At 37.9% G+C, this 26,946-nt stretch overlaps 1 protein-coding gene across 8 annotated transcripts in view; it reads right to left on the reverse strand.

The window, feature by feature from the left end:
- Window positions 1-233: 233 nt before the first annotated feature.
- The window catches only part of LOC131311345 (uncharacterized), a 31,199-nt gene continuing 4,486 nt past the window's right edge, over window positions 234-26,946 (reverse strand). The window contains exons 1-8 of one of the 8 annotated variants that reach the window (XM_058338758.1): window positions 23,574-23,658; window positions 11,155-11,341; window positions 9,071-9,181; window positions 4,964-5,068; window positions 3,531-3,623; window positions 3,333-3,440; window positions 2,604-2,822; window positions 234-1,877 (exon numbers count right to left, since the gene is read on the reverse strand). In XM_058338758.1, the coding sequence (XP_058194741.1) occupies window positions 1,524-1,877; window positions 2,604-2,822; window positions 3,333-3,440; window positions 3,531-3,623; window positions 4,964-5,068; window positions 9,071-9,181; window positions 11,155-11,322 (1,158 nt within the window). In that variant the 5' untranslated portion in view covers window positions 11,323-11,341; window positions 23,574-23,658 and the 3' untranslated portion in view covers window positions 234-1,523. Of the gene's footprint in view, window positions 1,878-2,603; window positions 2,823-3,332; window positions 3,441-3,530; window positions 3,624-4,963; window positions 5,069-7,175; window positions 7,490-9,070; window positions 9,182-11,154; window positions 11,432-17,287; window positions 17,393-17,527; window positions 17,633-19,010; window positions 19,116-23,573; window positions 23,659-26,946 lie in introns of those variants that run through there. The other 7 variants (XM_058338756.1, XM_058338757.1, XM_058338762.1 and 4 more) reach the window with 7 other exon arrangements.

Genomic DNA, 26,946 nt, shown 5'->3' on the forward strand with positions numbered 1-26,946 from the left:
TTGCAAGTGTGACTTGCAGTTTGAATCATCACTATAAAACTCGTGATGGGCCTGCAAAAATAAAAAAAAACTCATGCTTTTCTTGCCCAAACAGGGCCAAGAATGCACTTGCCAGTTGGCTTACTTTATTTGTATTTCTTCAACTTTGGCCCGGTTCTTTCTTCACTCCATTCTTCTCCATGTTATTCCTAACTGAAGCTACATTATCCTGCCTTCTTGCGGTGGCGTACATATTTGAGAGTAACACACACATAGGTTGCCTCATCAAGGGGTTCGAATGCTTGCCATTAGCAAAGCACGCCGAATCATAACAGAAGGCTCGAATGGCATTTCCTCAGTTAGCTTATAAACAATCATGTACAAAAGAAGTGAAACAAGCTTGACCTGTGTCTAATAACACCGTATTGCCACAAGCTGTAGTAGGAATGCCAACGAATGTCAATTTGTCAGCTTTTTCAGTTTTTGTTTTCTGCATATACTCAAAAGCCCTCAGAGCCTCCATGTCCTTGCAAGTAAATATCATCCGATGCCTCTCTAGCATCATCAACACGGCCACAAGCAGAATATGTGTCGACAAGAGAAATGCCCACAAACGCATTGGACCATGACCTAGCTCATATAAGCACGCATGGACGCTTCTACCCAACTCTGCTGATTCCATTCTCACAAGCTGCAAGCAACTTCAAACTTGGAGCGAAAGCAAATGAGTAGCTTTCCTCTGCAATTTAACAAACAGTTAATTCAATACCCTCCAAAAAGTGAAGAGACTCTGCACACCCCTAAATCAAGGTAACACATTAAACCGCGTTTGTTTCAGTCATTTTATCGAACAACTTGCATGCATTAGACAAGAAACAGAAAATCCAAGAGTTTTTCCAATACAGACTCTAAAATGACTACCAACAATGCGCCTTAACAAGGAAATCAACGAGAACCATAGCCTAAACACATGCTAACAGAAAATAACGAAGCTAGACAAAACTGCCAGCTAGGTATAGAAAATCCTAGAGTTAAAGCCCCAAACATTAGCCAGCATCCGATTCCCATCATTACGTTTGAGGCCTCTACAAGAGCATAGGCATGCCTGAACTTCATTGAGACTGTGAGAGCCCAAGAAAGAAGCAGGGAGAGCTTTACCTTGGTATACTCTGGTATTCCTTTCGTGTGTCCAGTAAATAGAAGCTGCCAACAAGAGCTTGTAGATTCTACTAGGGATAGAGGCACCATTAATCCGAGAACATACCCAATCAATTTCCTCAAGCCCCAAAACAGTTCTTGCGAATATAAGTGAGATTCAATGACTCCATGTGAACTCCTATGGCATGTAAATAGGAGCCACCCCTACCGAAGAAACCGACCGCCTTCCCACTATACAAGGTTGAAGAAAAATATGTGCCTATCTTAGTTCCTCCAAATGGAGCATACTTCCGCTTGCCTACGGGAAAAAAATGTCAATAAAAGGGAGATCTCCTTATGTGAATAAAAGTGAGACTCAGAGATTCTGCTTTAATAATTCAAGCCGTTCATTTTTGCAAGAGAAAAAGAGCTTGAGAATCTTGATTTACTAATTGGATAAGAGTAAAAAGAAGAGGGGATAGAAGGTGAACCTTGTGCGAACTATTGAGTACTTTGGGTGCTACAAGTACACCAAATGCATTAAGGAAGTTTCCCGCACGTCCATGGAATCCAGCCAGTACGACATCATCTTCTATTGGAATGGACACGGAAGGATCATCCGGATCCCGTACTGAACCAAAAGGCCCATAGGTGTCCAAATTTGAATAAAAACAGAGAGATGCGATTGTCTGTTCTCCTCTGTAGTGTCCATATGTCAGGCTAATGGAGGAGAGTCGCTCTACCGAATTGTTGATTCTGAACTAAACAAGTGCAAGTATAAATTATGACTTTGTTTGGAACGCACAAAAAATAAAAATTTCAACCATAAGAAATTATTGTAGTTTTGGTTAAATAGTTCTTTTTTTGTTAATTGTTTGGTTTGATGGTAGGGGGTTTTGGCATACGCGCACTTGACTGTTACCCCTCTCCGGTCTTGTCAAAAGCAAGCTATCCGCATAGGGATTAGGAGATTCATAATAGATTTCTCCCTGCAGCCTGGCCCCAAGAGCCTACTCCCTTTGTTCTTTTTTAAGTGTCCATTACTGTTCTGCGTACAATTTTCAATGACTTATATCTTTCGATATATATTATATTTTAAAATAATTGTCTTATAGAAATAATTGAGATATATCAAACAAGATCATTCTTGCATATTTTTCACACTATAGATTGAGATATGTAGGCAATTGAAAATGGAACACAGAATCGTAGTGGACATTTACAAAGGGATAGAGGGAGCACTAAGTTTTGAACTCAGGATGTCTAGGTTTACAGCTCATCCATGTTGCCACTTGAGCTACGTACCCGTCTATATTTTCGTCTCAACAATGAAGATAAGAAAAACTAAAAAATACTATGGACACAAACGAAAGTGTTGAATCCGGACACAGATGAATCCAAAATTGTCCGACGTGTGGTGCACTAAACATATCTGGATACATCTCTGTCCTGATCTGTGAATAAACTAAGGAGGGTTAGGGTCACACCGTTACAAAATTGTGGCCTCCGGGACCCCCAATTCTCTGAAAGTTTCCTATAATATTGCCATCGCAACTTTTGCTTTTGATTAAAATTGAATCGATAACTGATCCCCAACCAAGAGTTATCTGCAATATAGGCGCGACGTCGACCTTGTAAGTCCAGTATGCACCCCCATTCCCTCCCCATGGCCCTCTATGTATCCATCCTTCACCAATAATCTTGCTCTGCACATTAACACAACACGAAATTGTATCCTTGGTAAGGTAATCCAACACGAAATATTGTTGCTGTGATATCAAATCAATCAAACAAAAGATCTATAGTCACACTGGTTAGAAGTGCCATCAAATTAAGTAGCTTGCAAAAGTCCAATTTAAAATTGGATACTACTAACATGAAAAGTTGGCATACCTTCGGCACTTTATCTCTTTGAAACTGCTGATTCTAGGTATGAATAAACAGTAGATTGCGAGTGCCGCTATTTGTGTCAAGCTCAACGTCTGGATTGAGGTGAAAAACATCGACTGCCTTGTGTTTTTCTCATTTTACAATAGGTAGATGATTAGTTTGGCTTTGTTCAAAATATTTGTAATAAGCTTCGTTATGTAAGTGCCACTGAAATATTATTAATATAATTCTTTTGAATTTGTCATATTAAAATTGCAAAAAGTTGTAACCAAAACAATTTTTACAACATAGTATAAAGTCATGTATAAAAGTTTGGATAACTCAACCATTATCTCCGTTGCTTCGCTCTTCTCCCTCAGAACTTTATTCTCTGTTCCTGTCGTCCCTTTGATTTTTGTCTTCAGCTCTTCCTTTATCTTCTGTAAATCAGCCACCTAAAAAAATTATACAGATAGTGATACGGATGGTATAGAAATTGGCCGGGAATGATATAGAGATAGGGGAGAATATTTGTTTGCTTCCACCTCTTTGATTTCTTTCTTAAGCTCTTTGATTTTTGTCTTCAACTCTTTGATTTCTATCTTTTGTTTCTCCTCCATCTTCTGTAAATCACCCACCTTATAAAATAAAGAGGTAGCGATAAGAATGGTATATATATAGATTTAATTTTTTGATCATGATTGGTATAGAGATAGAGGGGGAGAGTATTTGCTCATCCATTGATTTTAGGAGAGAAGGTTCAGTAGTTCTTGAGAGATTTTAGGAGGTAGTCTGCTGAAAGTCAAATAGAAGCTAGGAGGGTATTTTGGGGTTGGAACTCTACAGAGGGCTATTTAGGTGTAATGACTCTTTTTTAGTGCATTCATCTCTAGTATAGTGAAGAGACAAAATTACCCCCCATCAAAAAAAAAAAAAACTAGACCATGAGTTTACGTTCCTCTTGGATTTTATATATATAATCTCATGTAGTGCTCATATATATAAAGCTTTGGGGGAGAACTGAGTAATATTATTAGCGAAAGATTGAAACTGCATTTAACTTCTTCTTTTTTGATTGGCAACTGTATTTATTTAAGGGCTCTGCTATTCGCAGCCCTTTATTTTCTTTCATAGCCCACTACTACATTTCGGTAAATAGTTGTTGAAAATCATAAATAACATTTCGGTAAATTGCTGTTGAAAACAAGATTATATTTTGATAATTACATGTCGAAAATATGTTCAACTTTCGATAAACAACTGCCGAACATATATTTTCGGTAAATAACTGTTGAAAAAAATATTATATTTCTGTAATTGGATGCTGAAAATATATTTCAATTTCGGTAACTAACTGTCGAGTATAATTGAAAATTTTTAACGGGCTATGGAAGAAAATAGAGGGCTGCGAATAGCAGCGCCCTTATTTAATGCTCGTCTAATCCAAAATCAAGTGAATTTTAATTTAATAAAGCAGTTAATTTGTCGTATTAGAATTTCAAAAAAGTTGTAGGAGTACTACAACAATTTGAGAAAGAATTCTTTTACAGTGCGGTGAGACAGACAAAAACGTGGGGTTGTCACTAATCCAATCACTGTCTGCCACGTCACCCTTCAGGTTTTATGTCTTGAATTTTTTATTTTTTTGTTTATTTCCTGGGGGAGTTTATTGATATGGTAAACAGAAATGATACGGCCACTGCAAACCGTGCGGGGCCCACTCCGAGCCTTGCACGGATGATTCGAACCGTTCAATAATTTAAAAAAAAAAAACCGAGTGAGCGTCGTGAAAAATCAACTCGATCCGATATGTATAGTTTCTTGATCGAATCTTCTCATCTTTGAAAAATCGGAAAAAATGAAAAGATTGGTATTCCAACCGCCAACAGCCCCTTCCCCACCGCCAACTGCCCCTCCCCCACCGTCAACTGCCCCTCCCCCACCGTCAAATCATGCATAAAAGTTTGGCAAACCCAACCTTTTTCTCCATTATTTCGTTCCTCTTACTCAGCATCTCATTCTCTGCTTCTACTTCTTTGACTTTTGTCTTCAAGTCTTCTTCTATGTACCGTAAATCAACTACCTAAGAAACATAGAGCTAGTGATAAGAATGATATATATGGAGATTTTTTAATTGAGAATGGTATAGATATAAAAAAGAGAATATTTGTAACTCCCTTAATTTTAGGAGAAAACGCACAGTAGTTTGTGAGAGATATTAGTAAAATCTGTTTCGTTCTTACAAAAAAAAAATATTTACTTTGTCTCTAAATAAGTCTCCAACACGCAAATTAACTTATGTTTTTAAAAAGATAAATTCTTTCGTAAAGAAATCAATTTTTTTTCACAAGTCAATAGGTATCAAAGGGTAAAGGTGAGCCGGCCTAAGATCCCGAAAAATATAGGGCCGGTCGCCCTGCCTAAGATGGAGGCCCTGAACCATGGCCTTAATGGCCTAAACTACTACAATTATAGATATACGTCACACTAAGGAGATTCACAAAGATCACGATTTCCAGTGAAACGTGATAAAAAGTGGTGCTTAAATTTTTTTATCTCAGTTTAAGTCCTAAGCTAAGATAAAAAGTGGGTTTTAGCGCGAAATAAAAGACCTCGCTCTTGCGGTGAGATAAAAGAAAAATAACCTCACTCTTGCGGTGTGATAAAAGATTTTAGGGAGGAAAAAAATGAGATAAAAGATCTTGCTCTTGTGATGAGATAAAAAAGAAAAGACCTCACCCTTGTGGCGTGATAAAAAAGAGAAAAGACCTCACCCTTGTGGCGTGATAAAAGATTTTAGGGCGGAAAAAAATGAGATAAAAGATCTTGCTCTTGTAGTGAAATAAAAGAAAAATGACCTCACTCTTGTAATGTGATAAAAAATTTTAGTACAAAAAAAAGTGAGATAAATGATCTCACTCTTGTAGTGAGATAAAAAACCTACCTATTTAGGCTCTGAATTTTCACGTGGCCGGGCTGGTATTTATTTAGACAAACTTTAAAAAGTTATGTGAGAAAAACGATGTCGTTTAAGAACTTTAAAAAGTTTTTTTTTTCTTTTTTACAGAAGGTAAAAAGATAAGTCCTAATTACACTCATCCCAAATTTTTTTTACGTTTCATCTTCATTTTCACGCCCAAAGAGAGAGAGAGAGGGTGAGAGAGAAGGCAAATCTCACAACTAGGTTCCACTAGTGTCTAGTTGTTTCTTCGACGACAGACAGACTGTTCCACTAGTGCCCGATTTTCACCTGGGTGAGCCGTGATCTTTATGGTTTATTGTAGTAGTGAAATTTAGTTATTTCGGATGTCTTCCAAGTATACGTTTGACACATTAGGTAAACTTTTTTTTTCACCCCAAGAAAATCTTTTGGTGACCAACAATTTATTTTGATTGACAAAAGATCTGTTGTCGTATTTTTAATTTTTTTTAAACAATGTTTATATATGTATTTTTATATATTTTAATATCATGTTCATTGTATTTCAAAAAATTCAGCAAGTTTTAAGGGGAAAAAAAAAGTTTTCACACTTTAGGAAGTAAGTATAAATATTTTTGTTTTCCTAATGTAACAGAAGTTCTTGGCCAGCTTAGTGGTAAGGGCTTGGAAAATCAACTAAGGGTGCGTGGGTTCGAAACTTGGCAATGACAAAAAAAGATGATCTAGTAGATATAAAGAAAAGATCACGCGCAATGATTTTTCATCTCAGTTTATGGTAGTGTGATCATTTTGAACTTACAATCACGGTTATAAACCATGATCTAAAGTGACATACAATCACACCCAGAAAAGAGAAATGATCACGCCCAAGAGAAACAATCATGGCTTATAACCGTGATAAAAGAGAAACGATCACGCCTTTTGGCCGTGATTGTTTCTCTCTTTCAATCACGATTTATAACCGTGATAAAAGAAAATGACTTACAATTACATCCAAATCCATCACGGTAGCAGGAGCGTGATGAAAAACTTACAATCACGGCCAATTGCTGTGATCTTTATGGTTTATTGTAGTAGTAACGCATGCCCTACCTCTGAGTATATATAGCTTTCTATGCGTTCAAATTCAACCAACTCAGAGTGGTAAAAGTTCATATAAAAGGATGGAGAAAGACTGTTTCGGAACTCAAAAACTAGAAGCGAAAACGTAGTCAAAGAAAGCAAGAAGTTTAGATTGTTTCATGTTTACCGCTCGCCCTTGATCCAAGAGAATAGGAGCTGCCTGTGGCTTCTTTTGACGGGAAATTAGTCGCCACAATCTCCCCAATTCCCGCGACACAAAACCACATATAGCATCAACGATGCGTTGTACAACGCCATCGACCAAACCACATATAGCATCAACGATGCGTTGTATAACGCCATCGACCATTGGTTGATGAATTAGACTCACCACTGTTAGGAAGATGCACATCAGACCTTCCCAAATTTCCATCTCTCTCTCCCTCCCTCTCTCTCTCTCTGAGTTTAATTCCCAAAGAAATGTTGGGGAAAAATATTGTTGTTTGTAACCGGAAGGCAACAGGATACTGCTAATTAAATGGTTAATGGTTTGAGTCTCTGTCAATGTCTACATGTTTTTTGGGTTCATACGAAACTTGATTCCATATTTAATTGGTTGGAAGACTGCTAGATTGAACCCCATACATAATTTATGGGGATTGACATAGGCGTAAACCATTTTTCTTTGCATTATTTTGTAAGTAGCTGGTACATTTTGAGCTCTGTTAACTGCTAAGTGGATGCTCTTGTTTTTTTTTTTTTTTTTTTTAAATCCTAATGCAAATAAAGAATAGAGGTGACAAAAAAAAGCATAAACAATTAAGATTATACTATTTTTTCCCCTTTTTTTGAACGACAAAAACGTAATCAATTCTATCCCCTTCCCCACCGTCAAATCATGCATAAAAATTAGGATTTTATTTTAATTAATTAGAAATTATTTTTTTATATTTAATGTTGCATATTTTGGCATGATTTAAGATTTCTTTTTCAATAGGATTTCTACAGTTAGAGTGTTATAAAAATGGCTGTAACCTAATCTATTATTCAGTTTTTCCATCAATAATATTCAGAGTTTCTATTTCTTTCCGTTGTGTGCAAGGTTTGCTCGTGGATTCGAGTGTTTATCTCGGTGGTAGATGCAATCAATAACCTTAAAAATTATTGTCCATTCCCGCGCGTCCATTCATGAGTGGAAACTGAGGGAGACGGCATTTTCATAGGAGCCGTTAGTGGCTTTTTTCGAAACGGCGTCGTGCTTCTTAAAGAATAGGAGCCTTCAAGTTGGGGCAACCTTGTGGTGAAAACATCCGGAAGATGTTGAGAGAGTGAGACATCGGAGAGGATCTGAGTTCGTCTTCTTCCATCCTTTACTCTATTTTTCTACCCCCAAACTCCCGATTTCCTTGCCACACTTCCTCTTTGGCTATCCTCCTAGGTTTTCCGTCTCCGTCCCTTAATCTCACGCTTGCTTTTCGGTTCGGTTTAACTGTTGGGTTTTCTGATTTTTGCCTAATGGCAAGGTGGCTGTGTGGTGGTTGAAGGTGGCGGCGTTTGGTCTCCCGCCTTGTTCGTCCCTTGGGCTTTCACGGTTTTCGCTTAACGGTAAAGGGTGCTTCTGCGGCAGTGGGTGTTTGGAGCCGGTTTGATCTCTTCCTGGGTTGCTGATGGTGGCTTGGTGGTTTGGAGGAGATTTTTTTTCGGCCTTGTTTGTGTTGGTGGTTGCTGTCTTGTTCGGGCGGTGAGGATGGTGGCCGGCGTCGGTCAATGTGGCTAGGAAATTAGGGTCTGGTTTTGGGCTTCTCAGACTGAGCTTTGTTGCAAATCTGGGCTTTTGGCCATCGGATGAGTTTTTATTGTATTATCTAGGCTTTTAGGCCGTACGGACTTTTATCCTTATAAATGTGTATGGGCTATGTTCCCATCAGGCTGTATTTTTCAACTTTTGGTTGGAACTCCTTCCCCTTTCTTCTTAATAATAATTTAGATTACCGATCAAAAAAATAATTGAAGATTACTAAAATATGTTTCTTTGTTGTTACACAAAAATAAAATCATGCATAAAGGTTTAGCTGACTCAACCTGTTTCTCCATTGCTCCATTCTTCTCTCTCAGCGCTTCATTCTTCTCTCTTAGCGCTTCATTCTCTGCTTCCACCCCTTTGATTTGTGTCTTCAGCTCTTCCTCCGTCTTCTGTTATAAATCAACCACCCAAACACATAGTGATAGTGATACTAATTGTATACAGTACGTTAGAGGGGAAATTTTATTTCGTCCCTCAACTTTAGGAGAAAACGTTCAGTTGTTGGTGAGAGAGATGTTAAGAGGTGGCATGCTGAAAGTCAAACAGAAGAACGTTATTTTGGGGTTAAAATCTACAGCAGTGCTATTGACACAGACATTTACTGCACAGATTTTGCACAGACGTGAATGAACGAAAAGTTAGAAGATTGAATTGAGCACTGACACTTAATGGGGGCACTTGAAAACATGTTTTAAATTTAATGAACAGTTCGGATCATTTGTGTGAGACCCTTAGTGGGCCTCACATTGAAGTCTATGCAAAATCTATGCGGTAAATGTCTATGGGGACAGACTTACCGTAAAATCTATACATGACTTTTACGGTTAGAATAATTGAAGGTGTATTTTTTTAGGGTATTAGTCCCTAGTAAAGGGCAGCGAGAAAAATTTCCAAGAAATCCCCCAAAATCTTGGAAACTGCCCCCTATGTTCTGCATCTACTGAGACACCGTTACACCTGCTCCTTTATTGCAATTTTGCTTGGAACATCTGGTCTGCTATTCTCTCTTGGTGGCCTGTATCATGGGTTTGTCCATCAACCTTACTTGGTTTAATTGATTTTTGATTCTCCAATTCTTTTCATAATTTGGAAGAAATATGCTAGAAGCTAGCCTGGAACACCACCCTCTATGCCGTTCTTTGGTCTATATAGAAAGCTAGAAATGATCTTGTCATCAAGAATGCAATTCAAGAGGTTGGTGAAGTGGTTGATCTTATCAAACTCAGAGTAGCTTTTTGGGTCAAAGGGAGGTGTAACCTTAGTGCTTATTCTATTGAAGACTTCAGGAGCCATTTGGATGGTATCAGATGGCATAAAAATTTGATATGGTTTAGATTTTTGTATCTTTTTTTTTCTCTGACTTTTGGTTGCATGGTCTCTATTCTGTCCCTTGGATTGTTGGCTTGCACATGATTAGATTAGATTTCTCCTCTCATTGATGCTTGTCCTTTCCTTCTCGATGTATCTTTTTTCGAGTTTCTAATAAAATTTTCTTCGTCTATCAAAAAAAAAACCGTACACCAAGAACTAACGTTCCTTTAAGATTGTATTCCTAAATAGTACTCACAAACATTTGTCTAATCTAACCTTTTAATGCTTGTCTAATCTAAATGAGAATTCACTTTCACTTTTTCCTGTTATTTCTATCTTGCTTATATCTTTTAATTTATAATATTTGTTTTATGATTTTTAAAATTTTGTATAATAAAACTTATTAAGATATATCAAACAAGATCTATATTAGATATTTTTAGCATTATAGATTAAAAGATAGAAATAATTTTTTGAATTGTCCGAAATAGTAACATGGACTCTTATTTAAGAATGGAGGGAGTAGTTAATTGTTCCTATTAAGACTACAATGAATATGATTGTCGAGAGGCTAGAGTTGCCCATCATGTTGGGAATTTTGCTTTTTGTTGTGATGTATCATGCTGTCTTTTCTTTTAATCTTTGCATTCTCTTTTTTTTTTTTTTCAAGATTAGTAAAATTTGTTTCTTTGTAGTTGCAAAAAAAATATTTCATCTATATTAAATAAGTGTTCGGCGCGCAGAACTCTTTCATAAAAAAGTAAATTTCTTTTCACCAGTCAATAGAAAACAATGGGTAAAGGTAAGCCTGCCAGGACCCCGAAAAATATAGGGCCCGCTCTGCCTAATGTGGAGACCCTAGACCATGACCTTAATGGCCTGATGCATGCCCTGCTTCTGAGTGTATATATCTTTCTATATGTTCCAATTCAACCAACTCAGAGTGGTAAAAGTTCATATAAAAGGATGGAGAAAGACTGTTTCAGAACTCAAAAAAAAACACGAAAACGTAGTCAAAGAAAGCAAGAAATTTAGGTAGTTTCATGTTTACCGCTCGCCCTTGATCCAAGAGAACAGGAGCTGCCTCTGGCTTCTTTTGACGGGCAATTAGTCGCCACAATCTTCCCATTAATTCTTGTGACACAAAACCACATAAAGCATCAACGATGCGTTGTATAACGCGGTCAACCATTGGTTGATGAATCAGACTCACCACCATAGGACGACGTACATCAGACCTTCCCAAATTTCCATCTCTCTCTCTTTGAGTTTCCCAAATAAATGTTGGGGAAGAATATAGTTGTTTGTATCCGGAAGGCAACAGGATACTGTTCGGAGCTATTGATCAAGTCGAAGTGGTAAATGGTCATTGGTTTGAGTCTTTTTTTTTTGGGGTAAATTGGTTTGAGTCTTTGTCAATGCATATGTGTTTTTTGGGTTCATACAAAACTTGACTCCATATTTAATTTGGTTGGTGGACCGCTAGATTGAAACCCTAGGGGTTAACATAGGCGTAAATCATTTTTCTTTGCATTATTTTGTAAGTAGCTGGTACATTTTGAGCTCCGTCGACTGCTAAGTGGATGCTGTTGTTTTTTTTTAATCCTAATGAGCATAAATTATAGAGTGATAAGAAAAAAGCATGAACAATTAAGATTATGCAAGTTTTTTTTTTTTAAAGGCAAAAACATAATTTATTAATCTTTGATAATGATTAAAAAGATTAAAAGAACGTACTCTTGGGTGGCTGGAGCGAACTTTGCCCTGTTTGTTAGGTGGTCTGGAGCAAGCTGCGTTGCCATTTTTGGCTTTGGTGGTGGAGGGTGGACCGGTGGTGTTTGATCGATCGGGCAATGATTTTGGTTCTGCTAGGGATGATTTGGGCTCGGCGTCAGAGGGTTTGTTGGGTGTTTGTCGAGGAAGAGGCTGACTGTTCAGAGTGGTGGAACTTCTGGTTAGGGTTTGGATTTTTTTTATTTTTTATTTTTTTTGCAGGTGGAGTTATGTAGCGGTATGGATGAGGGGTTTTGGGTTGGCTGCGGCTTGAGATGGTTTGACGGTCGTCGTCTCTGTTTCTGTGCTGTCTGGTGGCTCTGGTTTGTTTAGGCGGTGGGCACAAGCGTGCATCGCCGTCGTCTTCAGCTTTGGTGGTGGTTGTGGTGGTGAGTCTTGGACGTTGGGGGAGCGGAGCTAGCGGTAGTGGTTTGGCGTCTTGTGGTTGTTGGTGTCTAGGGTTTTGATTTGGTTTTGGGCTGTTCTGGGTGTCTTGGGCCTAGCCCTTTTGTTTGGGATGAGTTCCTTTTGAGTGGGTTGGTTCCTTACCAACCTTGGGATTTTTTGTTTTTTTTTGTTTTTTTTCTGGTTTAGGTTCAGCCTATTGGACCTAAACTAGCTAGTTTCTTCCGTGTGGTTAGGAGAAAAGAGTCTTGAGTGGTCAGGTCGGTGTACCTAATCCCCTATTATCTCTGTACTTTGTGTTATGAGTTAATGAATTTATCTTCTTGCTGATAAAAAAAAAAAGAACTCTTTGGAGTCTGATCCGCTTCAGGTTTTTATGAGTGTGTGTAGGCTCAATCCGTTGGGGAGTATCTACAAAGTTCACACCATATCACAAGACCCAATGCGTTGGTTCGATGAATTTTATGGAGTGATTTGGTCCTTGGTTTACTATAAAACCGAATCACTCCGTGCTCACCCCCATTTGCTAGCATATATAATGCTTATTGTTGGATGGGAAAGAGAGATGGATACATTCCGTATTTATATTAGGTTTATTATATAGCATACAAATATATCTCTATATATAAAATTAAGTTTAGGGTAATTTGTTTTGGCAGTGAAAGATTAGGGCGATAGAATGAGAAATTATTCTTCGCTCTTAGAGCAAAGCCATGTGGTGCTCCAAATGTGTTGTGATTGCTTTAAACTATCGGAGCCGTGACTTTTGTATTGGTAAATTAGAGAACAAAATGACACATGACATGTTGCGATTGATGTGAAGCATTGTTCCAAAAGCACTCAATAACCTAGAATGAAAATTGAAAAATTAACTAACTATAGGACTTAGCTACCCTGTGTTTTTGTTGGTGTATCTATAGGACTTTAGGATATCACAGATTCACAGTGGACGGCCTGCTCTCCTGAGGTGGGAAGGAAACGAAACACACCTTTTCTCTTTTTTCTCAGTTTCAATCCTCCATTACTGTCCCATTTCTGAGCCATTGTGGGTCCACAATGATCGGAACCGTTCAGTTTAGATCTCATAGAAAATTATAGTCTTGTCAAAAATTAGTCTGATCGGACACCAATAGCTATGTCAACAATTTAACATTTGTAGAGGACAACACGAACGATAAAAGTTTGGACGATTCACTTTTTATTTCACAAACATGAAAGCTCGACATAGCTATTGGTGTCATAGTTAGCGATACCGTTCCGTACCGGCCGGTACGTACCGTTTTTTCAAGTATACGGTACCCTGACCCCCCAATACCGTTCCGGACTAAATACCGGTCAGTACAGGTCCGTACCGTCCAACAATAGGCTCTCTTTGTATGGGATACCTGTATGATGCAATGGATAAGGCGAAAGAGGCAATTAAAATGAGGTTCAACAATAGGCTTTCTTTGTATGGCCCATACATTCGAGTGATTGATGCTAGATGGGATAGGCAACTTCATAGCCCTCTTCATGCTGCTGGTTGCTTTCTTAATCCCGCAATATATTTTAAGCCTTCTTTCAAGAAGAAAAAGGAAGTTGATCGAGGAATCATTCAAGCTCTTACGGTCTTGGTGCCGGATGAGCATTTGCAAGACCAAATAAGTGCACAAATTGAGGAATACAAGCAGGCAACAGGTGATTTCAATATGCCCCTTGCTATTCGTCAACGAGAGAAACTATCTCCAGGTAACCTTTCTTTTTCAGTATGCCTATTTTATCTTGTAAGTTGCTAAATTTTTATCTAGTAAATTGTTAAGTTTTCAATCTTTTAGTTTTATGGTGGGGGCAATTTGGAGGTTTAGTTCCAGAGTTACAAAGGTTTGCTATTCGAGTACTTAGCCAATATTGCAGCGCAACTGAATGCGAAAGAAACTGGAGTACATTTGAGTTTATCCATTCTAAGAAGCGGAATAGACTAGAACACAAAAGACTCAATGATTTAGTCTATGTGCGTTATAATTTGAAGCTTCGAGAAAGGTAATTGTTTCAAAAGTTGTTACTCGATTTTTATTTAATATGCTTTCAAAATGGATCTTATAAATTGTGATAATTACTTTTGTAGGATTATTAGGCGAATGAGAGATGCACTTGACCCGATTAGTCTTGAAAACATAGATGTGTTGGATGATTGGGTGAGTGAAGAGCCTAGTCTACTTGACGAAGATGATATTGCATGGGAGATTGTTGAACCACCATCTTTAGAGGCATTGACGTTAGATGAAGATGATCAGGAGCCTAACTTTGATGATGCCGCTGATGATTTTCCAAATGGGAACGAGAGCCAGTATGATTATTGGGACATTGGAGGACACAATGATCCTTATGTTTATGTTGAATGACAATCTATGTTTTTTTTGAATGTACTTCTTAAGTCCCTTTTGGTAAACTTTGCGTATGTTTTGCGATTATGGATATGTACTTTAACATTGCATATGTTTTGTGGATGCTCTTGGAATTTGGAACTCGTTCTTGTTAATTTGAAGTCACTCATGTGAATTTTGTTAGCTTAATATAAGTATTTTATGATGAATTGCATGGTATGGGGATTTTTTTGAATTATAATTATATATAATTATTATATATATTGTAGTTGCGGTAAATTCGAAACGGTACCCGGTACCTGACTGGTACCAGTACGTACCGTACCAGTAGAAAAATCGGTACCCTGTCCGAAACGGTATTCAGAACTATGATTGGTGTTCAATTAAACAAATTTCTAATTTGACCACACTTTTTTGCGACGGTTCTGATCACCGTCGATAAGCAGTAATAACAAACATTAGCAACTTTAATCTAACAACAATCTCTGCAGCACAGACTGAATAAGCAAAAAATAATTTACACACTTTGGACGTAAGCCTACAAGCATATCAAGTTTCAAACAAAAACGCTATTGACAGGAAGGGTCAAAGATACTGATCATCCCAAAACTGGTTTTTGCATCCAGATCACCACTTTCAGTGGTCAAATATACCTTTTGGATTGAAAACAGTTCTCTCATTGTTTCAAAAGGCCATGATTTGAGTATGCTGTCTTACTACAAACTTTTTATTCTCTGGTCCAAACCCATGGTATCATGCTCTCAGAGAAAAAGATGCTTCTTGCTCAAACAGAAATTGATTTTTTAAGGATGCATATCTCCTTGTGAACGCCTATGCATGTAAATAGGCTAGGAGTCACTCCTATCGAAGAAACCGATAGATCATCTTCCCGCAAGTAAGCATTGAAGAAAAATATGTGCCTATCAGATTTCCTCCAAACGGAGCCGACTTCCGCTTGCCTGTGAAAAAAAATTACTGTCAATTAACCAGTCGAGGTACATGTACTAATTAGAAATCGGGTTCATCTATCGTGAGATTTCCTCATGTGAATAAAAGCGAGACTCGCGTTTCTATTTTAATAATTCAAGCTGTAACGTTTTGGAGAGAATAATTCTATTGAAGAATCTGGCTTGCATTCTAATTTGGACCGCAGATGTGCGGAGGACCCGGATCCTAATTGGATAAGAGTAAAAAGCAGAGGGGATAGAAGGTGACCTTGTACGAACTGTTGAGTACTTTGGGTGCTACAAGTACACCAAATGCATCAAGGTAGAGTCCACAACGTCCATGGAATCCAGCCAAGATTGTACCTTCTTCAATTGGAATGGACACGGTAGAACCAATTCGCCGACCATAGGGCCCATATCTGCCCCGATTTGAATGAAAAGAGAGCGATGTGATTAGACTCATTCCACCCCAGTCTCCATATGTCAGGCTTATGGCCGAGAGTTGCTCTTCTGAACTGTCAATGCACAACTAAACAAGTAAAAGTATATATTAGGACTTTGTTTGGAACGCATAAAAAAAATAACGATCATCTAACATTATTGTAGTTTATGGTTAAACAATTTTTTGCTCGGTTTGTCTGTTAGCGGTGTTCGGGTTAGCTTACCCGTGCCTCTCGACTATTTCCCTTTCCAGTACGCTAAAAGGAGCCATCCGCACCGGAATGAGGAAATTTACAAGAGATTTTTCTTTTTGAACCTAGCCTCAAGAGATTGTCAAGTTTTGAACTTAGGATGGTTGAATTTGTAGATCATCCATATTGCCACGTGCGCAGGGTTTTGGTTAAATAATTTACTTGCCTACGTATTCGTCTTAACAATTAGATAAGAAGATTTAATATATGTGTGTGTGTTATAGACACAAACGAAAATGCTGAATTCAAACACAGATGGGTCCAGAACCATTCAACGTGTGTGTCGCCCACGTGCATTGATCCAAATCCATCTGTGCATATCCTTGTCTATGAATAAATTAAAGAGGGTCAGGGCAGCACCGTTGCAGTATATTGGCCACCGGAACCGCCAAATCTGTTGGAGCATCCTATAACACTGTCGTCGCGGCTTTTACTTGTGAATAAAATTGAATCGATAACTTGTCCATAACCAAGAGTTATCTGCAATATAGGCGCGACGTCGTCGACCTTGTAAGACCAGTATCCACCCCCATTTCCTCCCCACGGCCCTACAGGTATCCCTCCTTCTTCACCGATGTTGCTCTGCACATTAACACAACACCATTTTTTTTTGGTTCTTGGTAAAGTAATCCAACACGAAATATAGTCGCACTTGTTAGAAGTGCCATCAAAATAAAGAAGGTTTAAAAAATCCAATTCAAAATTTGGCATACCTTAATAATACCTAATTTGCCTTCAAAGGTTAAACTCAAGATTTGCCCACCAAAACTTCCTTGATATTGGCCAGAAAGTGGGACTGGTGACTGCACTAGCTGAACTCGATAGGACGAAGTTTTCATTAATACTGGTGTATAAAAACTAAAAGAATAAATTAAGGTATCAATTTTAATTTAGCAAAGCCGTTAAATTTTCATGTTAAAACTGCAAAAAGTTGCAAGCAAACCAAACCAACTTTTACAAAATACTATAAAGTCATGCATGCATAAATGTTTGGATAACTCAACCTTTTTCTCCATTGCTCCATTATTCTCCCTCAGCACTTTATTCTCTGCTCCAGCCTCTTCGATTTTTGTCTTCAGCTCTTTCTCTATCTTTTGTAAATCAATCACCTAAAAAAACAATATAGAGATAGTGATACGAATGGTACTATAGAGATTTTTATGGCCAGGAATTAATATTTGTTCGTCCCGTAATTTAGAAGAAAACGTTCAGTAGTTTGTGAATATTTGGGGTTGGAACTCAACCTTTTTCTGCATTTTTTGGTTCCTCCTACTCAGCATTCGATTCTCTGCTTCTACTTCTTTGACTTTTGTCTTCAAGTCTTCTTCTATCTTCTGTAAATCAACTACCTTAAGAAACATAGAGCTCGTAATAAGAATGGTATATATAGAGATTTTTTTTTTTTTTTTATCGAGAATGGTAGAGAGATAAAGAATTGAAGAGATATTAGCATCACCAACCTTGGCTTCGAATTTGACGATATCAAATTTTTTTTAAGGCTTACATGGCAATTTAACATGTTAGAATTTGACATCTCCACCCAACATGTCAAATTTATTAAATTTAGGAAGTTTTGGAGTTAAGTGATGAAAGTAATTTTTTAACACCGTAAATGTCAAATTTGACATAAGGGTGGAGAATATCAAATTACACATAAGCATTTCACATTTGGATTGGAATTGCTTCACATGTCAAGTAGTACTCCTATTAACATTTCGATGAGAAATGAGTAATATTAGCAAAAGATTGAAACTAAATTTATCTTTAATGCTTGTCTAATCTATACTTCAGGTCAATTTAAACTTAACATGGCAGTTAATTGTTAATCATAATAATAAAACAACAAAAAAAGTTGTATATAAACTGTAGCCGACCGAACCCAACTTTGGCTTCGCCAGGGTTCGGCTTCGCCAAGACACGTCAATCGTCGGCTTTTTCTTCACTTTGCATTCGGCAACAGAAAGAACCATGTCAAGCTCGGCCACCTTTGGGAGGTGGTCCCTTAGACCGTTTTTGCTTGGCTTAAAGTCCTATCAGGCTCGGCTACCCTTTTATGCTCGGCTCCCTTTTATGCTCGGATCCCCTTCAGGTTCGGCTACCCTGCGCGGCCAGTCGGGCTCGGCCACCTGCACACTCACGTGTCGCCCCGCATGTTGAGGCGGTTACGCCAAAGGATAATCATGAGCGCACGTGGGATGTGCCAGCTCATGCCAAACGGTTACCAGATTCGCCCGGTGACGTCATGGCGACGTCGCCTGACCCGTGCAAGGCACATGCCTGTGCTTGGAGAGCAAGTCAAGGAAACTCTATAAATATTGAAGGAGAACGCCTCTGGAGAGGTACGCACTCCCTAACGCGAATACTCACTCAAAACCCTAGTCTCTTTCCTCTCTTCCTACACATACTTATCCTCTCGCCGGAGGGCCTTGCCGGGCAACCCCCGGCCAGGTCTTAGTCGTGCGCTCACTGTGCAGGCGGCGTGGAGAAGGCTAGGTAACCACTGGACCAGCAGAGGAAGGACTCGAGCCAGAAGAGATCACGGGCCACACATAAACCAAAAAACTTTTACATCGAGAGGCTTAGGTGCCAACTATGATGGGAATTTTGCTTCTCGTTGTGAAGGCATTATGCTTCGTTTCCCTTCAATCTTTTTATTCTTTGTTTGAAGAATAATAAAATCTGGTACACACAAAATAAAATCATGCATAAAAGTTTGGCTAACTCAACCTTTTTCTCCGTTGCTCCGTTCTTTTCTCTCAACACTTCATTCTCTGTTTCCAACTCTTTGATTTGTGTCTTCAACTCTTCCTCTATCTTCTGTAAATCAACCACCTAAAAACATAAGATAGTGATACAAATAGAATAGAGATTTTTTTTTTTTTTTCTGGAATGGTATAGAGATGGAGGGGAAAGTATTTGTTCAACCCTTAATTTTAGGACAAAATGTTTAGGAGTTAGAGAGAGATTTCAGGATGTGGCCTGCTTTAATTCAAACATCAGAAGATTATTTGAGAACAATTTTGTTCACCCTCGGCCAGCTCATTCCATGTTTCCCAATAACAAATCAAAACGTTCATTTTGTCCAAATTCATTTCTTAGGAGACTATGCAAAAATTCAAGTTAATCGGATAATGGTAAGCGTTTGGTCTAAAAATTTAATTTTTCAATAATCAAGAATTTTAAAGAAACTAAATAAACTCCTAAATGAAGCACTTATTGATATTCGACTGAGCTATATTTTATCACGGTCTCTTAGAAATTAAATCTAAAAGAATTGAACGATTTCGATCAACAAAGTGAGACACAGAATGAGCATACCCTTGTCGAGGCTTTTAAAAAGATGCATTCTTTCGGAAAAAAACATCAAATTTTTTCATCAAGTCAATCGATATCAATGAGTAAAGAGCCCCAAAATCTGAGCCCACCCTACCTAAGGTGGAGGCTAGGCGCTAGTTCATGGCCTTAAGGCCTAATGCATGCCCCGCCTCTGAGTGTGTATATCTTTCTCGGAGCAAAGTACGGATTACCTCTATGTGGTTTAGTCGTTTGACAGATGACCTTCTTGAGATTTACTAATGACCAATTCGCCGATCAAAAAAATTTCTCCTTCCTATAGTTTTGGAGTAAAGTGCAACTCATTACTTTGTTTATGGTAGAAGTAAAAGACCACGCTACCCTTTCTTTTCTTAAATATATAAAGGGCCTTTACTCCCCTTTACGTTTAGAAGTTTCAACACGGAGAAAGAGATGGCAATTGGAATTGGAAATAAACAAAATCTCTTGTTTTTTTTTTTTTGATCCGCAAAATCTCTTGTTTACTTGAGACCAAAATCCACGTACAAAAACTCAGAAGGATAGCCTTGGTCAAAAAAGAATAGGCTACTGGATGGCTGGACCTTCTTCCTATTTTCCAACGCTAGAACGGAAAAGCTGTTTACTATTCCACGCTAATGTTCCGATCCCAAGCACCGGCGTTTAAATTGCCCATGCGACCTATGTACTACCTCGACGGACAGCGACCGGGAATACACTTCTGTAATCGTCTCCTTGTGGCACACAAGACTCAATGCTCAAAACTCGTTTATGGGGCAGCGTCGATCTCGGCTGAAATGCGCGCACAGAACTCAACACTCCAAACTCGTTTATATTATACAAAGCTAGGTTTGGGAAGATAAACATCACTCTTTAAAAGTGGAACAAAAAAAAAAGTGGAATAGTTGCATTGGGAATTTGGAACGTGCATTTATCTTTTGGATTGGAAAACCAGCGACTTTGAGCCCACCGTTTGGGAATAAATAGCATTGTAAATTGAATAATGAGCATCATCTACCACACGTGGTAAGAGAGGAAGCTATTTTCTCATTATTAAAAATAGATGTTAACTGATTTTTTTTTAATTGTAATACTACTCTAATAGGACTTTAAGTAACGGAAAAACAAGGTTATAACTAAATGTAAATATTTTTTATATTTGTAACGATAAATCCGAAATAGTACTTGCCGGTAACGCGTTGGTACCGGTATGTACCGTTTCAGTAACAAATTCGATAACATGTCCAAAACGGTATTCAGAACCTCGGTATGTATATAAAAGAATGGGAAAAGACTGTTTCCGAACTCAAAAAACTATAAACAAAAATGCAGCAGTCAAAGAATTAAAGCAAGAAAGATAGTTTCATGTTTACCGCTAACCTTTGGCTTCTTTTGACGGACGAATCGCAACAATCTCCCCAATTCCCCTGACACAAAATCCCATAAAGCATCAACGCTGCGATGTATAACGTCCTCCACAATTGGTTGTCGAACGGCCTGAATCGCACTCACCACCAGTGGGACGACCCACATCAGAAATTCCCAAATTTCCGGTCCATCAAGCATGGTCTCTCTCTCTCTCTCTCTCTCTCTCTCTCTCTCTCTCTCTGTGTTTCCCAAAGAAATGTTGGGGAAGAATATGGTTGTTTGTAAGCGGAAGGACTTGTGAGTTGTGATGAAAAAAAGTCTAAAATGGTTAATGGTTTGAGTCTTGGTCAATGTATATGTGTTTTTTGAATCCTTGTACTATGGAAGTGATACTTGGTCATGTGGCTAACCGCGTAATAAGATATATGTATAATTGAGAAAGTCAGCGCTTCCAGAAGCCATGCATGTGCATGTTTATGAATTAAAAAATCTTGATTTCACTGTACAGCTCGAGCAATCGTACTCATACCATAAACAATTACACAAACACACTCACATGACAGTGAGTTTGAGTAAGTGTTTGTGATGCTACCAATTTTTGATACAATGAGTACACAACGAACGTTATCGTTGGTCCTCTTATTGAATTGGATCAAATAGCGTGCCCTCTGTTACTGAGATCTATTACAAATGAATGAATATGCGTCTTTAATTTGTCACCCATGAAAGTACCAAGTTGCCCTTGCATGCTTTTACACCGTAGTATAAAATCATGAATATGATTGTCGAGAGGGTAGGGTGCTAACCATGTTGGGAATCTTGCTTCTTGTTGTGATGCCATCATGTTTTCTTTCCCTTTAATCTTTACATTCTTTGTTTTGAAGATTAGTAAAATTCGTTTCTTTGTTACAAAAAAAATACTTTCTCCGTCCCTAAACAAATGTTCAACGCACAAACCTAGAGTTTTAAAAAAATGTATTCTTTCGTATATAAAAATTCTGAGCCCTCCTAGGACCCCAAAATAGTATAGGGCCCGCCCTGCCTGAGGTGGAGGCCCTAGACCATGGCCTTAATGGCCTAACACCTGCCCTGCCTCTGAGTGTATATATCTTTTTGTACATTGAAATTCAACCAACTCGATCAAAGTTGTAAGTTCATATAAAAGGATGGGGAAAGATTGTTTAGGAACTCAAAAACTAAAAACATAAACGTAGTCAAAGATATTAAGCAACAAGGATAGTTTCATGTTTACCGCTGCCTGTGCGTGGCTTCTTTTGACGGGCTGAGTCGCCACAATCTTCCCAATTCCCGTGTCACAAAACCACATAAAGCATCAATGCTGCGTTGTATAACTCCCTCGACAATTGGTTGTCGAATCTTACTCACCACCGTTAGGATGACGTACATCAGACCTTCCCAAATTTCTATCTCTAGCTCTCTCTTTCTCTGTCTCTCTCTGAATTTCCCAAAGAAATGTACGTTGGGGAAGAATATTGTTGTTTGTAAGTGCAAGGCAACTGGATACTTGTGATGCCGATCGAAACGCGCGGAGGTGATATTGTTCGGAGCTATTGATCAAGTCTAAATGGTTAATGGTTTGAGTCTTTGTCAATGTATATGTGTGTTTTTTGGATTCATAAGAAACTTGACTCCATATTTAATTGGTTGGTGGATGGCTAGATTGAACCCCAAGGGATTAATTAACAGACACGTAAACCATTTTTCTTTGCATAAATTTGTAAGTAGCTGGTACATTTTGAGCTGTCAACTGCTAAGTGCTAAGTGGATGCTGTTGGTTTTTAATCCTAATGGGCATCATAAAGAATAGAGGAGAGGTAATATAAAAAAAAAAAGCATAAACAATTAAGATTACACAAGGTTTTTTTCTTCTTTTTTTAACGGCAAAAACGTAAGTTATTAATCTTTGATAATGATTACAAAGAACTCAAAGCTATTGGGAGTCTGATTCGCTTGAGGTTCTTAAGAGTGTGCGTAGCTTAATTCGTTGGAGAGTGTCTACACCATATCACATAGATCCAATATACGTTGAATGACTCATATCCACTTAAAAAGTAAGTCTTGTAAGTTATGAGTCATCTAATTGTATATTAAGACCCCGTTTGATAATAGGTTTGGGACTTAGGATTGGAATACTAATCCCATGGGAGTATTAATACTCTGTTTGGTAGCAAAAAAGGGTCCGGACTATTAATCCATTGGGATGTCCAATCCGGCTATTAGGGGGTATTAGCAATACCCCTTGGGACTTGGTATTTATAGTTCAATCCCAACTCATTCTCATTAACAATCCCTTCTCATTACCAATTTCTTCTCATTAACAACTCAGAGTGGTACGTATGTTCGTATAAAAGGATGGGGAAAGATTGTTTCGGAACTCAAAAACTCAAAACAAAAATGTTGTCCATGAAAGCAAGAAAGATAGTTTCACGTTTACCACTCGCCCTTGATGGGCAGGTAGCCACAATCTCCCCAATTTCCATGACACAAAACTGCATAAAGCATCAACGCTGCGATGTATAACGCCCTCGACAATTGCTTGTCGAATGGCCCCAATCACACTCACCATCGCTAGGACGACGTCCATCAAACCATCCCAAATTTCCATCTCTCTCTCTGAGTTTCCCAAAGAAATGTTCGGGAAGAATATTATTGTTTATAACCAGAAGGCAACAGGATACTTGTGATGCCTAACCGCGTGGAGGTGATATTGTTCGGGGCCAAATGGTTAATGTTTTGAGTCTTGGTCAATGTATATGTGTTTTTTGGGTTCATATGAGACTTGACTCCATATTTAATAGGTTATTCGTTGGTGGACGGCTAGATTGAACTCCTAGGGATTAATGAACGCGTAAACCATTTTTTCTTCGCACTATTTTTTAAGTAGCTTGTACATTTTGAGCTCTGTCAACTGCTAGCTGTTGTTATTTTAATCCTAATGCGCATAAAGAATAGAGGTGATAAAAGAAAAACATAAACAATTAAGATTATACAAGTTTTTTTTTTTGGACGGCAAACACATAATTTAATATTAATCTTTGAAAATGATGACAAAGATAAAAATAACTCAAAGCACAATGGCATCACAACAAGGAGCATACGACCCAACAAAGATGACACCTACGCACCCCGGAAATCATATGCTGCCTAGAGCTCGAAAAGAAACCCGAACGCTAAAAGATCAAATAAGCCGCCACAATGAGAAACCAAAATATGCTAAACCTACCCCCACAAAAATAGCCCCCAAAACACATCTTTTAGAAGAAAAAAAAAATCTCCTACAGCAGTAGAAGGTCCTGGCCCATTTGGAAGCCTAATTATTTTTGTATTTTACATTTTGTACTACGAGTTGTTGATTTTGAATTGTGGCCATAATAAATTATGAATCAGATGGAGTATTTGAGAGATATTTGCCAAAAAGATTTTACAATGGGAGGATAATGCTCAAAATAGATTATGAATCTGAAGTGTAGTTGTCCTAATGCATTGTGAGATAATCCATTCTCACAATACAGCTCCCAAACTGAAAAACTAGGGTTGAATATGTACCGGATTGGTCCAGTTTCATAGTAAACTAAGAACCAAAGCAGTACTTACGGATTGAGAATTTGGAGAATCAAACCAATCCATAAAATTCACCAAACCAAACCAATCCAAACCATTAAAATTCGATTTGGATTTTGAACCACAATTTGCTTGAAATTTTCAGATATCTATCCTCCTAAATTATTTATATAGTTTTAATATTCGAGAGGAGATAAGCCAAAACTTATAGTGTTAAAATCAATTCTATTAGTGTGTATAGAATAAAGCAAGAAGAAGATAGTTGCTAACATATAGCGCTTATTGTTGGGTGGGAAAGAGAGATGGATGCATTGCACATTTGTATTAGCTAGGTTTATATATAATACGAGTATATCTCCATATATATAAAAATTTCGGGTAATTTGTCTTGGCAATGAAAGAATGGGACGGTAGAATGAGAAATTATTCTTTGCTCTTAGAGCAAGACCATGTGATGCTCCACATATGTTGTGATTGAATAACACTACAAAACTCCTGAATTTTGTGTTGGTAAATTAGAGAACAAAATGACACATGGCATGTTGTGATTGTTATGCAGCATTGTTTTAAGAATACTCAATAATCTCTCATAGAATGGAGATTGAAAAATTACTAATTGTCTATAGGACTTAGCCTGTGTTTTTTTCGGTGTATCTATAGGACTTTAGGATATCACAGTGGACTGCCTGAGGTGAGTTCGTATTTTTCGCACAATTCTGGAGAGTAATTGCGTATTTATGAGAATTGAACTCTAATGTTGTATTTGGGAGAAATCAAGAAATTTTTGGGTGCAAATTGGGTACCACGTGGTGGTACCCAACGCCCATTCGAACCGTCCAAACGTGTTTTGAATGACCGAAATTTGAGCACCCCCTCTCCTATTCCAGCCAATCACTCTCTCTCCTCTTTTCCTTTGCTCAGATCTGTTCCGTCCAAAACACATTTGGACGGCTTGGATGTGCTGCCAGGTACCACATGTACAATATCCTATTTGCATAAAAAAATTCTCGTATTTGGGCTAGTGAAAACCGTGTGTTTGAAGTAATTATTCAATAGACCGGGAGTACCTTCACGTGGTATTCCGGACCAATTTACAACCATACATTTATGTGGGTTCCATACACTTAGTGGTAGACTCTAATCACTCTACAGAAATATGTGGTTGTAAAGTGGTCTGGAGTTTCCCGTGGTGTTTGGTCATTTGAACAGCTTGAGTTGAGAACCCCTGTGGCGTAAAGGGAATAAATATAAGTGCTGGATTTGATTTGGGTTTACAACTTCCTACGACAAGATTGCCAATTTGCCAAGGTTTCAGCACTCAATTTTCTGAAAGAGCATAGAAAGGGGTGGTTTTTAGGATATTGGCCTTTGCTATAGTTGGATTTTGCTACACGATGACATGGATATTTAAGGGATGAGTAACGCCATGTTTTGGGGAAAAAAAATGTAGGCGTTTTTACCACATCGTTCACAAAAGTTAACAAGTTCTGGCATTTTACAGTAACTCTACTCACAAACTCATCAACAACTTATTCATTACTGGAAACAACTTGACATTACTCAACAACATATTCACTACCAGAAACACCTAATAGCTTAATTGCAACAAATTCATTTCTCAAAACTTATTTACTACCGAAAACGCCCCATAATTATTCAATACTATGGGAGTATACTCTCTATCTCACATAACATGTGGTATGTGGATCCCACACGTGGCTCACATTCCCCACATGTCATGTGAAAACTTAACGAACATATTAGGGCCCCTTCCGCCAAGTTTTCCCAGATTTTTGACCAATTTATTTTTGTTGTCTCTTAATTTATTAGATTTAGATCAAATTTTTACATAATATTTTCTTTTTGATAAGAGGAATCGGAATAAGGTAAAAGTGTAGACTAAAGTTGAAAAAAAATTCATATAAGATGACAAAAAGACTATCTTTTGGGTATTTTTTCATCATTTTATATGAACATTTTTTAATTTTAATTTACATTTTTATATTATCCTATTGCTTTCACGGAGACAAAAAAATATAATATAAATTATGACCCATATCTTGTAGAAATTAAGAAAAAACAACCTAAAAACGTGCCAAAAAGTATGGAAACAAGTTTGGCCAAACAAAGCAGGCCTTACCATCGTTCATGCCACAATAATAGACAAGGAGGGAAGGAAGCGAAACACACTTTTTCTCCTTTTCTCAGTTTCAATCCTCCAATATTGTCCCCGTTTTGAGCCGTTGTGGGTCTACAATGATCAAAACCATTTAGTTTAGGTCTCATAGAAAATTACAATCTTCTCAAAAATTAGTTTGATCGGATATCGATTACTATGTCAACAGTTTAATTTTTAGAGAGGACAAGATAAATAGTAAAAATTTGGACAATTCATATTTTT

This window comes from Rhododendron vialii, chromosome 12a (genome assembly GCF_030253575.1).
Source record: "Rhododendron vialii isolate Sample 1 chromosome 12a, ASM3025357v1".
Lineage (NCBI taxonomy): Eukaryota > Viridiplantae > Streptophyta > Magnoliopsida > Ericales > Ericaceae > Rhododendron > Rhododendron vialii.